Here is an 18028-nt window from a genome sequence, read left to right as displayed (position 1 = left end):
AACGAAGCCAGAAGAAAGGGGTGTGGAGACAGTGATGAGGCACTGCAGATTAGGTGTAACCTACTTTGTAACAAAAGTAAGAAACCAAAGTAGAAATGTGAGCTAATAGTCGAAAAGTTGCCATTACATCAAAAATGCCAAACAGATGCTAGGTGTTGGCCTAATAAATAAAGCTGCTCTGTACTGGTAATATGATAACGGCAAGTTAAAAATTAAAAATTCTCAGTATGAAATTCTCAGCATTCACTCTTACCTGAACCATTCAGGTCTCCGTGGCGCCAGACATGGGCTCCTGCCCCATCCTGGCTTTCATTTTCTTCATCCCCCCGGCAGGAGACCACGGCATAGGCTACCCGGGGTGAGGCCTCCAGACTCGGCACACCTGCTGGACTGCCTTCGCCCTCAGAACCCAGGAGTCTGTCCTCCTCATCAGACCCTGAACCGGCATCCACCACGTTTTCATAACTCAGCACTGAGGACAGAACATAGGTGCAGGTGTTATTATTTGAGTTTAAGTTCATCTCAAGAGTTTGTGCAGTCTTAGTTGTCTATATAGGCATTTGTGTAAAATGTACATAGCCTGGCAAAAAGTAAAAAACAGGTTTTGATAATCTTTTCTTAACCAGTAATAATATAAATTATATATATATATATATATATATATATATATATATGTGTGTGTGTGTATATGCATGCATGTAAACAGTAACAAATAACAATTTCTAGTTGTCAAGATAATGGAAACCTCACTAGACCAGATTGCTGCTTGATATACAACAAGAGAGAACACGATAAAGCAAACCAAAAACCCGCACAACTCTGGTGGTGAGAGGTGGTGAGGGTCTAATAAACTATGAAGCTTACATCATGGGAACAGCAGTTTAACGTTCAGGTTCATTTGAAGTTCTTTCCTTGCCTAATACAGCATACATCTCCCCAGGCTCTCCGAGCACCTTATCTCAGAGGCACGCTGCCAAAGCAGTGAGAACTAGTGGGAAGTTTCTCTAATGCTTAGATTAAAAACCTAATTGCTGATTTCGGGACAATTTTCTCCCTCTCCCGAACACAGAGTTTTGAAAAACAACAAACTTTCCCTTCCACCCGTGCTCTATTTCCCAGTTCGTTGGCGTCAAATGGACTCGTCTGGGTTGTAGAACGCTCCATTCCCTCTTTCGTACCTTAACTACCCCTAATCTCTCCCTAGGAGCCCATTCACTTAAAAAAAAACACCAATGACGTCTTTTTTTTTCACAGGTTCCCATGCAAAAAAGGCTGACCATTTCCCTTTGGCGGCTCTCGCCAGAGGACGTGAAGATTAGCCGCACGTATCTGATCATAATATGATCTTTGTCTGATCCGTGGCTGCATTTGCTCCCCCGGACAACTGCGCAACAGGTGCAAATTAAAAGGGGAACCATCTCGGGTACAAGGGATGGTCGAAATGCACTGACCCGGGCTGAATACCAAAGAGTGGGGTGAGGTGGTATGGCGGGGGTGAGGGGCGTGGGACAAAAAGCTTTCTAACTAAGAGGTGTGACCAGCGGGATTATTTAGGAGCAACTTCAGGCCGAGGGTGAAGACCCCCCCCTCGTTGAATGAAAAGGAGAAGGCGAGCGAGAGAAAGCAAAAGAGAGACATAAAGGGAGTGGTTGAAAGTAAGACATGAGAGGCTCTTTGTGTGGTCCGAGTATACCTTGGACTTAAAGCAACTTTATCTCGCCTTTTTCTCTCCTCTGTTCCCTCCTCCTCCCACATCTCTTCCTTTTCGCTCTCACACAGCCATTTATTCCATCTTTAAGGCCGTAGTAAGTGCACTTCAGTGTGACTTGCGCAGGTACGAAAGGCAGCTCTGAATTTTGGTATCAGAGCTAAAAAGCTGTGGCCAATCATTCAGAGTTTGAATGGTGGGAGTGTTCTGAAGAAAAAGAAAGAAGTGGGAGGACTGGGAAAAGAATCAAGAGGATGAATACAGAGGTCAGGGCTGAATATTAATAATAGTGAACTGCTGAGTGGTTTGACTCCAAGCCCACACAAAACACTAAACTCTTTACATCACATTTTCCTGTTCTTGTGTTTTGTGTTTTTCGACAGCATATGCTAGCCATCCACATTCCGAGTGGCATAGCTTGAATACTTGAGTGGATGCTTGAAACCGTGTTTTTTTTTTTTTTTTTTTACAGAAAGTCAGTATGGTTTGTTCTGGAAGTATGATCTAATTTTACTGTAATTGCATAGATTCTCTCATGACACAAATAGAAATAGAAAACGCTGAGGTTTGAAAACCATTTTGGAAAAAGGAACATGCATGTTTTGAATTCTGTCAAGCAGATACTTTGCCTTTGTGTGAGTGTGTGTGTGTGTGTGTGTGTATGAGAGAGAGAGTGATAGAAAAGCAAGTGATGGGCACTCAAAGCAATCCATCAAATAATCTGCCTCTAAGGTCACATGGGTCTGACAGATGTGACCGAGATATTGTATGGCTTTGTGCACTTGTGTGCGTGGGAGTAAAAAGTAAAAAAAAAAAAAAGGTTTTTAAGATTATAAGATCTTTGTTTTGATCCATCTAACTTCTTTTACCCCACATTTTTAGCATTTTCAGATCATAGAATTTGATCTTCATCTGTATTTAAAATACAAATTGATTAAACTAGTGCTGCCAAACGATTAATCACGATTAATCTTATCCACAATAAAAGCTTTTGTTTACATAATATATGTGTGTGTGTTGTGTATATGTATTATGTATATATAAAGACACACACATACAGCATATATTTTGAAAATATTTAGATGCATTTACATGTATATATTTATATGTACGTAATATATATCATATCATATATAAATATATTTATAAACATATTTTTCTTAAATATATACATGCATGTGTGTGTATTCATATATACATAATAAATATACACAGTACACACACATATATTATGTAAACAAAACTTTTATTTTGGATGCGATTAATTGCGATTAATCGTTTGACAACACTAGATTAAACACTTGAATGAACTCCTGCAGGTTGAAACACTGATTTAAAAGTTGTTGTTTTTTTCTTTAAAAAAAAAGAACAGTATAAAGTTTTCATTCATATAAAATCTAAGATCTTTATTTTCATTTATCTAACTTGTCATCAATGTGTCGCATTTTAGCATTTTCAATCATAAAATTAAATTTTCATCTGTAATTGAATTCAAATTGATTAAAAAATGGAATGAACTTCTGCAGTGTGTAACTTGGTTTTAAATTTTTTCAAATGTTCAATTTTATGTGTGTGAGAGTAAAAAGTTGAAATGAAAAATAAAATTAAATAAAAAAGACCACAGTATAAATGCTTTCATTATTAAAATATATTTGCTTTCATCCATCCTAACTTATCAATTTGTGACATTTTTAGCATTTTTTAGATCATACAATTCAATCTTCATCAGTAATTAAATTCAAATTGATTAAAAAGTGAAATGAACTCCTGCAAGCTCTAACTTTAAGTTAGACTTAGTTTTTTAAAATATGATTAAAAGTATGATTAGAGCATACCGATATTTTATATATACGTGTAACTTTATTTTATATCTATACCAATCAAATGCACTTCCCCTATGTAGATCTGCCCCCATTTCAATTCTATTGGCTGCCATTTCAGTATGTCATTCCTGCAGCTGTCCTGCCGTATAATTCCTGCAGTGAACGGTCCATTGTGCTCACCCTAGAGACAAAGAGGCCACCTCTCTTCTTTCTCTCGCCCTGACTTCTCCTTACTCCCCTCCCTCTCTCTCTCTCTCTGTGCTGTTTCGTATTCTCGAGCAAGCCAACCTATCATTCTGGTAGCTGTCCTTTGAGAATAAGGCATAATGCATTTCAAGGTGGTACCTTAGTCATCCTAACTGAGCAACAAGCTAGACAGGATGAATCTTTTAAATGTGAAATACATTAGCAAACAAACATTTAACATAATTACAGAAACAATACCTTGTGTCAGTCCAGTTTGGACGAACTAAAACTCTCTCCGCTAACTGGGAGAGGTTCACACATTCCATAGCCTGGAGTTGTGCGCGCATACACATGCACATGTTCTTCTGAGCAGTTTAGCTGTTTAGACAGGTATGTGTGTGCTCTGTCACAATCTCTTACAATCCTCTCATCTCATATGCGGAGTGTGTTCCCAGCGCTCGGGGGAAAAACTGCAGACACACCTGCAAACCCAAAGCCACACTGTCCACTGGAGCCATTTCACTGGAACGTGGCGAAAGATGATACAAGCTTTCGATTATTTCAGACAGAAAAGGTTTTTCCTGCGCCGAACGCTCAACAATCGCATCCATCTGGACTGAACGACACCTCCGCTGACTCACACACCTTTTCAACATTCTCTGATCACAGGTAATCCGCCTGCTATCCATCTTTTCCATTTCCTTTCATCTCCTTTCCGTCTATTCCTAGCGGCCGAAACAGAAAGGTGAGCACGTATTCCACATCCATGTCGAGAATCAGACAGCCTGCCGCAGGTCTTTCCCAGGTGCCTCTCTGCCACGGTAATGAAACCCGGCGGAACAGACGGTGGAAAATAACTGCTCTGTTCTCTCTCTCTCTCTCTCCTGTGCGGTGCGCATCACCTGAGTGAGCAGTGGGGGAGGGGGCGACTAGGTAAGGCTTCAAACAGTTGAAAGGAGGTCGCTGCCTAGTGGCTATAGCCTGGAAATGATCCATGTAAATCAAATCAGCCATCTTCCATTCATGCGCTAAAAGGACTGGGAGGGCAAACTTTTACTTGTTTCTTGCCTCAGAAAAGTGCACAGAGGTATTGAATATGCTGAAGAAGCTGTTTGATAAACAATAAATGGGTAAATAATATATTATCAGAATTTTTTTTTTTTTTCAAATGAAAAAGAAATCAGACAGGAAATTATATGATTTTCACCTGTTGGATATAATAATAAGACATATAATGCTATATACTGTATAGCTTCAAGCAGTCTCAGAAAACTGTGTCAAAAAAGTGCCTGTTTATAAAGGAAGTTTTGGCAGGAGAAGCACATTCCATTAAAAAATAATAATAAAATAAAATAGATGACAAATAAAGTTTTGGCAAGATAAGCACATTCCATTAAAATAAATGAATTAATTAAATTAAATAACTGTGCAGGATGAGTAATCAGTATTTGTGGTCAATTTTCTGAGAAGGAAAAGAAAAAAAAATTGCAGATGCATATATCTGCTAAAATCTGCAATAAGTGAAACTTGTAGAACTCATCAAGAGTATTATAAATAGCCTTAAAGCTAACACACAGACAAAAAGAAACTGTAATTCTGATGACGATAGGGACTTTAAGATTATTTCTGTACATAACTCCACACTTTTCAACAATGAATCTGTGACTCCCACACAAGGCTGTTTATATCAGTGAAGGCCTTGAACCTGACAGATAGCGTCTGGATTGGGTCTATTTTTTCTTGTGGGGTTAGAATGTAGATAATGGCCGGTGAAAGTGCTCTTGTTTACGGTGTGTGTGAGATGGGAGAGGAGGCTCTCTGTGTTTGTTTTAAGGCCAGGCAGCCGGAGAGGTCACACTGGTGCTGGGGGAACAAAGGGACCAGGAAGAGAGGGGCCGCTTTTGTGCCGCCGTGATCCTCAGTGAAAACTCAGCAATGCGTGAACCATTACTGCAAACCTGGAGAGGGTGTGTGTGTCTGTCTGTGTACTGTGGTGGGCTTTGTTTTCCTTGTATTTAAGTATTTCAGTACTTGCCAATATTTGTGAGTGTGAAAAAAGGAGAGCGAGAGAGAGACAGCGTGTGTATGCGTGCACTTATCTAGCGTGCACCCATCTGTAAATGGGTGGCGGTGCTCCACAGACCCTGCCGTGAAGCGGCAACAGTAGCCTGGCCCTAATTGAATTAAACTCCCATTTGTCTACTATAGGACCCAACGCAACAGGCAAGAAGGAGAGAAGGGGAGGAGAGGAAGCGAGAGAAAGAGAGAGAGAGAGCTCTCTGAGGCTTGCTCATGCCGCCAGACGGCCCACCTTTCCCCCTTCCTCCCCCACGCAGACCCACCATCTGTGCCCACCCCATGCACATGTTACCCCTCTCTCTCTCGACAACTGTTCTGGGCCTCTACCAGCCTCAGAGTGCCTGTGTGTGTGTGTGTGTGTGTGTGTGTGTGTAAGTTCGTAGAGCTGGAGACACACAATAGCTCACTGGGCTACCCTGAGGAGGAGAAAAGACAGGAGGAGAGGAGAACACAATATGCTGTGCAGAGGAAGATAAAGAAGTCAACCTCTATCTCAGGCGAACTATCAGTCAGGTTGCACTCTGGGAGAAAAGAACAACCACAAAAAGCCCAAACCGCCTCGGGGTGAGAGAGCTGAAAAGAGACGACGCAAATTACACACGCTAACAAAACCTGCAATTTTAGGTTTTCTTTCCTTTGAGTACGACGTCTTTGTACCGTGATACTCTACAATAAAATCGGCAGGTGAGGGCTTAGAAGCGCGGGCAGATGAATTTGTTGGCCGAGTTCGGAGTCTATCAATTTTTTTTGGAAGTTAATATGGGTCAATTAATATGCAAATCTCCCGGCAGATGCTCGGTGGCTCTCAGCATGCGATTGGCCCATCGGTCACTAGCTGTTCAAACAGTTTCACGAGCAAAACAACACCAGGTTCTCTTTCTGAGAAAAACCAATGAGACACCTTACGTCGTGGTTTTTTTTTGTTGTTTTGTTTTTTTGATTACATAAGCAATGTTTTTGCCTTTTTTTGTTTGTTTCTCTAGTAAGAATGCAGAGCACTCAACAAACATTTAAAATACTTTAAAATACTATGTTTTTTTAAATTTGGAGTCATAGTTCACTCAAAATGTGAAAATCTTGCCATCATTTACTCACCCTCACAATGTTCCAAACTTGTATGACTTTCTTCTGTGGAACACAAAAGAAGATATTTTGAAGAATATTGGGAACCACTGACTTCCATTATATGGGCAAAGCAAAAACAAACAAAACAAAAAAACCTCACAATATATTTTTGTTTTATGTTCCACAAAATATATGAGTGCATAAATGATGACAGAATTGTAATCTTTGGGTGCACTATTATTTTAAAGCACACATTTATGTTGTAAACATTACTGGATCTCCTCATAGGCCATTAATGTAAGTCCTATTGAGCTGTCTGAAACAGCTTCCAACTTTTCCACTTCTAAAAAATTGATTCCAGTCTTTTGGTTACTTTTATTTAAGGCTGATTTAATGGAACGCAATGATCTTTCCATAATACCTGTTTACTATCAGACAAAAGGCGAAACTAAAAGGAAACAGCTTGGGTTCTGCTAAGACTCCTCCTCAGTGGCATTGCCAGAGGTGCTTGTTGGGTTTCTGAGAGCTAACAGGTCCAGATGGAGCAAAAAAATAAGACCTCAAAGGGGGGCTTTAAATGAAGGCTCCAGACCAGCAGACAGGTTGCTAATGAAATATTCATGTAAGGAGTGGCCCTATCTATCTATCTATCCATCCATCCTGCCCACAACCTTCCCACACTTCCTTCTTCTGCTCTCCGCCATTTTATGGTACGCTTCATTTGCGAAGAAAAAAAAAGAAAGAAAACAAGCACTCTTTCACTGGCACCACAAAAGCAAACTATCTCTACCTTATCATAAGAAACCCTCAGAGAATTTAGCGATACATGGCTTGATTTCCAGCCTTCTTCTCAAAACTTCTTTTTTGGACGTTCTTCAGTGTGCCTTGGCAAATGTTCACAGCATATGACCGCTAATTGTACTTTCACAAGTGCTGCCTGCATGGGAAACCATTCGCTTTTAACAATTCCTTAAAAATCACTCACATTCTTTGGGTTGGTAAATGCTTCAATTATGGATAGAGAGTTATACGTTCGATTCAGAGAGATTAACTCAAGCCTAAAGGTGCGGTCACATTTACCGTTGTTCTGCAAATTTTCAATTTTAATATGAATCCGCACGTTTGGGAATTTAGCGTAAAATTCAACTGGTTTAGGCTGGTTACACTGACCAACAGAAAAGTTTGAAAGTGACTTCTGTCTGAGTTGAAATTTCACCGAAATATCGCTAAGAAGACCATGCATTACCGCACCATTTCACCCACCTCTAGATAAGCTGAATGCGATTCCCTCCCCATATCTTGCCGTATAAATGGGCCACTCATATGTGCTGCTGCGGGGGCAAAGATGGCTTTGTCAAACACACATGCACGCTGGATGGAAGCTGTGCTCTCCTGTGTTCAGCAGACCCAGGATCAGCTGGGGTAGTATTAAACATGCACAAGGTTGCCTGTGAACAACTGTCAGCGCATCTGCTGCGTTGTTCTTTAGCATCTCTCTCTCCATCACTCCCACAGACCCATCAATAACACTCTACTGCAAACAGCTCCTGGCTACCGCCGCAAGCGTGTGTGTACATGCGCCTCGTGTGCTGTGTGTGCCAAAACACGAGTGAATAACACAGATTATGCCCTCATCCAGTTGTGTGTACTAGTGCATGTCCGTTTACGGCACCCTAACCTGTTTTATGTGTGTGTGTGTGTGTGTGTGCGTGAGATTCTGCGCTCAATATCATAATGAAATAAAGAGCCTACTTTAAGCACATGCAAATTCAAACGCGCGTAATCAGGGCAAAATTAATTTTGCTGTTGCTGATTAGAGACATTAATTAATCTGTGTGAGGTACGGGCCTAATCTGAAGTTGAATTACACCTCCTGTAAGATTAATTAGGACACGATAATAACATACGGCGCTGCCAGTGCAGATTACAGTAAGCCTTATTCCTTTGACTCGAAAAAGAGCCGGGCGAAACCTGAATCGCAGCGCGACTCGCTGCTTAAGTACTCTGTTGGCGATTGTGGGTGCCGTATTCTCAACTAGTTAATAGTTAGCAGGGATTTCCAAGGTATTCAATCCAAAAAGGTTTTTGAATTTGTGTTGAGGCTGATATGTAATATCTCAGAGCTTATTTCCCATTTCAAAATGGATTCAAACGGATCGTTTGACCCCACAGAAACGCTACAGTGGGAAGTTGAGTCCATTTGTGGCAAGTGCGTGCCTGTGTGCGCCTGCCAACATATGTTTATGGGTGTGTGCGACTGAGGTGTTCGGAGAGCTCATGTGCATGGATCTGTGGTGTGGACTGTGGAGACCACAGCAAAACCTCACCAGTTGCCAGCTGGCAGTGTAGGTGGGAGCCTTTTAAAGAGGTCAGTGTGTGTGAGTGTGAGTGTGTGTGAGTGAATGGGGACAGTCCACATCCAATGAGAAATAGAGCCCCCTTGGTCCAGGACCTTCAATCAGAGCAGTTCTTTCTGATGTTAATGAGGGAGTAAAACACATCTGTTCAGCACCCCCTCCCGCACACACATCCTAATGCACACATACACACTTGTGTGAGGAGTTTGGTCACCTGAATAGCTTCCCCAGCAGGTAGCACACAAGGGAAGGATTCGGCCCTTTATGTGGTCAATCTTTGACTCCCCTGAAACCTTTTCCATGCCTTTCCCCATAACTACCATCAAAGGTCAGTGACCCATGGGATGCACCAGGGACCCATATTTGGCCCTTCTGTATTGTCAGAATAGAGATAGAGGGGAGAGCTGAATGAAGGAACTACAATATCCACAATGCTGACAATAGCGCTGATCAGTGACTCGTATTGGCTTGAGCATTCATAAAACTGCACCAAATTAATTGATATACATAAGAAACCCCGAAATACTATATTGATATAGTAAAAAATATAAACATGAAATGAAATAAAAACTATTAAAATCTAAAAAGTAAATATAAAAAATATATATATTTACATGCAAACTTATACAATATAACAATTCAAATATATTAATTATATGTAGTAATGAAATAAATGAATAAATTATTCAATTATTTAATGATTCATTACTAATTGTAAAAAGTTATTTAAATAATTGTCTAAAAAAAATAGAAATATAGTAAATTTATATTGATCTATGTGTGCTTTTCTCTGTTTTATGTGTGTGTGTGTGTGTGTGTGTGTAGCTAATTATATATATATATATATATATATATATATATATATATACACACACATACATACATATATACACACACACATTCAATTACAAATAATTAAATTAAAATTTATATAATCTAAATTTAAACTGAAATATAAACCTAAAAGATGAAGATTTTATATAAATAATACAAATTATTTACTCTCTCTCTCTCTCTCTATATATATATATAATTATTTTAGATATAAAATTTATATTTAAACATGTTTATAATGATTTATAAAACAACAACATTATTTGGTTACCCTGCAAAACACGCAGGGCATGAAGATGCCCTGATCTGGTTTTCTGGGAGGAGGTGCTGGATTAGGAGCACATCAAAGAGTGTGAAAGTGAGCTACTTTGATGATGTTTACAGTAACACACCTGGGGTAAAGCAAGGTGCTAATTAGCTCAAGTGGATAATTAGAATGCCGATTACAGGAATCAAAAGGTACTGCAGAGCTTAAAGCTACAGCCTGCCTCAGTAACCACTCCTTTGGGTAAGCTCTCTCTCTCTCTGTCTCTCTCACACACACACACACACACACAAGCATACATACAAATAGTCCAGGGGGAAGCCATAAACATCTCCTTGGCTCAGGCGATTATAAGGCAGGCTTAGAGTGGAGAACCAGTAAATATTGAGGGGGCCATTGTTCCCTCCACTTCCTCTGTTCAGCGAGGAGGATTCGTCTTTCCCCTTGATGACACCTCCAGGGAGCACACGCGGATCATATTATCGTCTAAAACGGAAGTCGTATTCATTCCGTCGACTGTGTTAAGGCTCTCAGAAGCCACATCATTCGTAATGCTGAGGACCGCAGGGCTTTCACAGAACAGGAAAGACCCACGTTAACTCCTGAGCAGCCAGGGTTTGCCGCTTTGTTAGGGAATCATCTATGATTTAACGCAGGGAGTGGCAAAGCGTTGGGCTAATAAAGCTAGCAGAGGCCATTTACAAACAGGCGGAATTATTGGCGTTAGAGTTACTGTACCCTGGACAGTCACTTTAAGAGTGTATGCAGCTCAATGCAGCTGATTTGTGACCAAATCCCTCTTGATAATGGCCATCAGGAGGAACCATCAAAAACAGTGGAGTGTGCTGTAAAATATTAATCAAATTATAGCAATTATATTCACTGTAATAGTCTACGAACGTTAGGTTCTAGTTTTATATAAGACAATCTCTCATTTTAAGCCATATGGATATCATCATTAAACTCACTGTTTTCTTTTTAAAAAAAGCATCAGGTTGTTTTGTGTTGAAACCTATACACATTAAAAGGGACCATATAACTGCCCTATAAGACAGATATGAGTTTCTAATTTCACACCCCAATGTTTATTGTTCTTTTTCATTCACCACAACTCTACTGTATAATTATCTCTATTATGTTCATAAACTTTCAACGTTGGCTCTGTCATTGTTGATTTTAGCTGTTGGGTAATACAACCGTTCCTTTAAAAATGCAATGCAGCTCAAACCTTTCAGTTAAAAATGTCTACATAAATATATCAATAAATAACACGATCTTTGCATGGTCACCTCAAAAGAAAGCTGATTTCTGACCTTCTCCCAGAGTTCCATGGAAACCAGAGCTAGACAGTGGCCAAAAATACATGTTTTCTTAAAATACAAAAGCCTGTGAAACTGTCTGTTTTGGGGAGTTTTGACTTCAACAGGTGCCAAGAAAAACCGCCACGGTCTCAAAACCTGTTATTTAAACAAGGGTGAAGGACCGTAGGTCACATTCTCCCATGCATGGCTTCTCGTTTTCTGAGCTCTTATAAGACAGTTAACTCTTTGAGCTCCATTTAAACAATATTTTGAGACATGAATGAATGAAAAATAAAGAATTTATTTGCTTCCTTTTTCTTGACACCTCTCAAGTATGAACTGATAAATAGAACATGTTTGCACATTAAACCACAACTTTCTTTGGTACACCGAATGTCACGGTGACTTGGCGGCAAAAAAAAACAAAAAAACTATTGCTGCTTTGTTTGTCACATATTTGCTAACACGAGCTCTTTTCTGCCCTTGTGCTGCTCTTATCAGTCATGAGGGGATAAGGTGTGACCTGGTAAGGGTGGCAAGTTCCACTTTCAGAGGTGTGATCACTGGGGCCCAGCAATTGAGCCAGAGGCGCTTATAGAAGGAACTTAATCAGCCTTTAGCACCTTGAGATGGGCGCTGAGCAGACGTTAACCGAAATGGCAGCTGAACCTCTTTTGCACATGCAATGGACTTCAGTTTTTGTAGCATTGTCTAAGAGGTTTTTGTTAGCTATATGTTGAATACGTGTGATTAGCAAAGTAATTTTCATTTAAAAATGCTTTAAGAAATAAATAATAATAATAATAACATAATTAATTTATCTCATTTGTTTATCTGCATGTATGTAATGTTTATGTTCTACATAATTACCTCTAATGGTCCGGTGAACTAAGCCCTTAAAACAATCTTAGCAGCGTTATTCAGGTTTCTTGGCGTAAACAACCTGGTGAGATTGTGAGTCACTGTAAGCTTCATTTGAACTCAGATAGAGTATCACAAAGCATGTGATATACAGGCCGTAGAGCTACCGTGCCCTCTCACACACACACACACACACACACACACACACATACACACACACGGCTACACACATATTTTACTTGGGTCCTCTGCCTGTTTACCAAATATTTAGTGTTACCATGGATCGCACTGAGAAAGAAGCGAACATCTGACCGAGAGGTCGTGTCACTTGATTGAGCTCAACTTCCTTTCAAATGAAGAAGAGAATCTATAGCCAATTAATGTCCGAGTTGTCATATCAGTGTGCCATACCCCTACGATTTAGTTTCATATCCTTTTCTGAACTTCTAAACACAATATTAATTAAAACAAACTGATATGAGCTGTACACATCACTTGCAAACTACATGTTAGTGTAACTACATGTACACTATTGTTCAATTTTGTAGTCAGTAAGCTTTATATATATATATATATATATATATATATATATATATATATATATATATACACATATACACATATTATATATATATATATATATATATATATATATATGTGAAACAAAAAACCTCTAAGTGCCATCTGAAATTTTCTTTTAAAATGAACATTTTATCAGGCTCCTATATTTATGTTTAGTTATTTCACTTTAATTGCATAGAGAAGGACCTATACATTGCCATTAGAATATATTTACTGAACCTAAACATAGGAGCCTGATAAATTGTTTTATTTTAGATGAAAATTTCAGACGGCACTTAGAGGCTTTTGCATCTGAACTCTTCATATATACTTTTTTTATATACTTTTATTTATCAAAGGCACATGAAATTGATTAAAACTTACTGTAAAAACTTTTTCATTGTTACAAAAGATTTTTATTTCAAATAACTGCTGTTCTTTTGAGATTTCTATTTATAAAGAATATTTAAAATATTTATTAATATGTCTAAAAATATAAATATCTATAAACTTTTACATAACCCCAGACTTGTTAACATGTATATTCTAATATTAATATTAAATTAAGGCTTCACCCAAAAAACAAAACAAAAAAAATGTCAAAATTTGCACGTCTTTCTTCGGTGGAACACAAATTAAGGTATCTTGCAGAATGTATAGGCTGCTCTTTTCTATAAAATGGAAGTAAATGGGGACTGAGCCAAAAAAAAAAAAAAAAACAACATCCTAAAAACATCATGAAAGTAGTCTATACAATTCATGCAAAGAGTCCTTGAAACCATACATTATTTTAGTGTGGGGAACTGACCACAATATAAGTTGTTATTCACTGAAAATATTTGCTTTGGGCAAAATGCACAAATTTCTTCTGGGTTGTGGTAGATGAATGAATGAATGAATGAACAAAGAAATTAAATTTTGTCATCACTGATTAAATAAGCACTGCTGGTTCACATATCCTGTGACTTGGCAAGTTAAAAAAAAAAAAAATTGGTAAATTTCTTACATTTCTTTCAAAACCATAGAATGTTATACATGTTATACTTGTTTTTTAGAGCTTGACAACAGTCCCTATTCACTTTAATAGTAAGAAGAAGAAGAAGAAAAAAAACAAGCTTGGACATTCATTACTTTTTTTCATGTTTCACAGAAGAAAGTAAGTTATGTTTGACAAAAACATGACAGTGAGCAAACTATGACCGAATATTTTTATTTTGGGTGAACTATCCTTAAATATTAGTACAAGCATATTGGGTTGGTTAAGGTGAGCAAAACAAAAAAAGGAGAAAACAAAAAAACTTAACTTCATCATACCGGTAATGTTGCTGCAACAGAGTGTCGTTTGTCAAAAGAGAGGGAAAAAGAAAGCTCTGTAGCTGTTTGTCTCTGATAAGACCCTAACACATAAAGATATGAACAGCTCCGTGTGTGTGTGTGTGTGTATGTGTGTGTACGTACATAAGTATGTGTGTGTGTTTGTGAAAGGTATTCTCCCTTTTCCTCTTAACGGTAACTAATTCTACTTTTACACATTTTATATCACATTCATTTGCAAGAAACCCCACTTTGGGGAATCACCTCGCGCCGTTTCGAAAATCTAGACGCTCTTCAGACCTGAAAAGTTGCCTCAGAGAAGATGAGCTCCAGTCTAACGGCATACAGTATGCCCGTGTAAATGTTAGAAATGATGAAGCCATTCCGGCTTCAGCAGCCCGCTAGCCTCTCAAGGGGACGCAAGGCCTACTTCCAAAAAGCTTGAATTATTTATTGACCTAGGTGGGAGTGCTCTCTGGAAATGTTCAAACCCTTTTTGACAAAAGAAAGCAACATGTTTAATTCCTAATGTTTCAGATCAAATCAAAAATACACCAGCTTCACTTTCTCCATACATCATTTAATAATGACTGCACAGGCAAACAGTGCACAGCATCATTTTACTCTGTTGTTATATCAGAGTTCCTGATTTACAATTTTACCACAAAAGAAAAAAAAAAAAAAACGTAGGTGCCCTCAAAACACACATTCACACGCGCACACACAAACAAAGCACTACAACTTGATCTTTGCCAGGTGGCAAATAGTACCTCAAGGCTCCCTGGCCCACACATCTTAATGTGCAGTATGTCAGATGTGCCGGGCTGACCTTTCACCTCTGAGATGCTGACTGCAGGGAACCCTTTGTTTCACATCTAACACAATTCAGACCTTACTATGTATTGTAATCTCTGCAACAGGCTTGCATTGGTCCAGGGCATAGAATCGTTCTGGGGGGTTTTTTCATTCCCCTGTGAAATATTAACTGGTTTGTATGTGATGTAATTTATGCGTGCTGGCACAGAAGCATGCCCTTGCTAGTGGAGTTCATTTTTGGATCTACATTTCTGAGCGCAGACTTCACATCTCAGCATGTTTAAAAAGTTAGGAAATATAAATGGATAGACGTTTCTATGATAATATTGTTTGGTATGTTCTTTCCTCTTTTTCCAGTTTTTGACTAGTGTAACCGGAGGGGAGTTTGACATGGAGCTTTGTGTGTGTGTGTGAGTGTGTGTGTGTGCGTGTGCGATAGTGCCACAATATAAATTAGAAAAACAAATTGTTGCAAAAGCTTTTGCTGTGGATATTCCAGCAAGAGTGTTGTTCAAGGAAGCAGTATAATATCTGAGATTAAATGTGTGGGGGCATCTTGGGTTCTCTCACCGAATAGAATTTATGCAATTATTCAATGATGAATAACACTACAGATATCACCAGAGCCTCATGAATATTCGTGAAAATCACTGAATGAAATGATCCCATACCAGTACAGCACACACTTGCACACACACACACACACACACACATGTCATTGGTAGGTTTCAATCTCGCACACGTTCAAACATCTATCAGTGTCAAACATCTTTTTCTCAAATTGCAATTTGTAGCCATTTTTGGCATGCCCTTCCATCTATTTGTTAATTTCCTGTGACAAACTTTAGCAGTAGTGAAACTATATAACTCAGCAGACCTTTGCTGATTGGCCAGCACTGTTCAACAACCCAGATCGTCATCCATCAATAACGCACAACCATACACCATGCAACTCTGACCCCTAGCCATGATTTTTGACCACCGCTGCATGCTGAGCTACACACTTGCATTTTAAATGGGTCAGTCGCTTAAAGGCCATTTACAGTACATTGCCACTCTACAAGCCAGCTGATGGAGGTGATAAACCACAACTAAAGATTCCCCTGCATCACCAAAATGTGTCACGTCAAATGTGTATAATATGATATTATACAGTAATATAGGTATGTTGTTTCCTAAACAAGATGAAATTTTGAACATGTATTATAACGCTCCCAGTAACGTTTGAGAAGAGTAAGCACATTATTAGTCAGAATGTCTGGTATAAATAAATATAATATTAATATATAATTAATTAAACTAAAAAAAAATAAAAAATAGATTAGACTGTTAGTCACTAACGCTACAAATAAATAAGTAAGTGGCCACAACAAAAACTCCTAATTAGAGCCGTCTCAATGTTTGCTTAAGATAAGATGAACTACAAATGAAAGTGACTGACAAATAAAGATAACAAGTTTGTTTAGACCAGTGAAACATAAATTCTGATACTGGTCTCCTCACATCTGTCCTTGAACTTACAGATATGGGTAACAGAGCTAAATACAAGTCTTTTTTTTTAAAGGATGACTATTTTCACACTTATTTAACACTTTTTTTTAACTTTGCAAATATCTTCCTGTTCTCCTCAGCAACCTGAACACAACATATACATGTCTGACTACTGTGTACCAGAAAGATAATGTGAAAGATCCTATGGGGGAATTAATTCAAGTGTTGAATAAACGGCAAATAAACGGCTCCTCAATGGAACTGCATTATACCTCGTCTAGCTCTACACAGATGATTCGTCATGTTGATAAGTGGACAAAGGCCTAGATTACCCTAACAAACCCTGCTTTGTGAACCTATCCCCCGGTTAAAGAGGGCACAGGGAGTAACGAAGCAAAAGGTACCACCGTCTGTCAATTTGAATCAATTTACACATCAGGGAACGGCAAGCAGTGTGTCCCCCAGTGCTACCTTCACAGTGACAGATGTACGTCTCCTACATGTGACCTGAGAAAACGACCCCTAAAAGCCACCTGCCCCCTGGGCACAGTGCGGGTAATTTGTCCCACTGTTCCTATTCGACACTGTCGATGGCGATGGTTGTCTGAGGTAAGAGGAACTGACAGCCATGGGCTCCCCAGGGCAAAACTTTCCACCCAAGTGAATCAGTAGGATGAAGGTTAAAAAAAAATCTAATAAATGATTTCTGAGTAGTCATTTGGTCTTCATTACTCTCCCCTCAAAAGAAAAAAAATCTTTCTCCTGTTCCGCACCCTCATGCATTTAACGGGACTATTAAAGTCTGTTGCTTCATTGGCAAATCATATTTCGCAAGCAGCACGATAACTGTAAACTATCCACCTTAGAGTTTAAAAAAATAATATAAGAACGAGAAACGGTTTTAACACTTAACACTCCTTAAAAGTTTAATATTTAAATTCATTTTGGTCAAATATTATCGGATCTGTCCTGGCAACTGCACAACATTAGCATTAGCTCCAATCGTACCCACTGCCTCTGTGCAATCCCAGAAGTCCAATACAGCCTTAAAAAGCCAATTGGGCAAGACTAACTAGCTAATCTATCCCATGACAACGAGAACACAGATTAAAAGAGAAGAGTTGGCTGCACAGTAAAACATATATCAAAATTTACAGTGGGTCATAATGCTAATGAAAACACTGAAGAGTCGGCTAAAATACTCTTTTGAGATGGCCCACACAACTGTTTCCCTCAGTCATACAATAATGATCAATCTCAGTGGAAATAACTTTCACTCCCACTTAACAACAACCCAAATTTCCTCCATGCGGGCCAGTGGCCAACATTGACGATTAGTTCTCAGGCTAGCATGTAGCAGCTGGACT

General features: G+C 38.9%; 1 protein-coding gene across 7 annotated transcripts in view; it reads right to left on the bottom strand.

Annotated features, from left to right (window-relative positions):
• Positions 1-18028, bottom strand: part of zeb2a (zinc finger E-box binding homeobox 2a) — a 51148-nt gene that overhangs the window by 14187 nt on the left and 18933 nt on the right. For 4 of the 7 annotated variants that reach the window (XM_058786300.1, XM_058786303.1, XM_058786301.1 and 1 more), the window contains one exon: positions 254-472. In XM_058786300.1, coding sequence (XP_058642283.1) covers positions 254-472 — 219 coding nt within the window. Of the gene's footprint in view, positions 1-253; positions 473-6891; positions 6925-18028 lie in introns of all 7 variants that reach the window. The other 3 variants (XM_058786298.1, XM_058786302.1, XM_058786299.1) reach the window with 1 other exon arrangement.

The sequence above is a fragment of the Onychostoma macrolepis genome, chromosome 09, assembly GCF_012432095.1.
Source record: "Onychostoma macrolepis isolate SWU-2019 chromosome 09, ASM1243209v1, whole genome shotgun sequence".
NCBI lineage: Eukaryota > Metazoa > Chordata > Actinopteri > Cypriniformes > Cyprinidae > Onychostoma > Onychostoma macrolepis.
The sequence above is the reverse complement of the archived record's forward strand: the minus strand, read 5'-3'. Positions and strand labels throughout refer to the sequence as shown.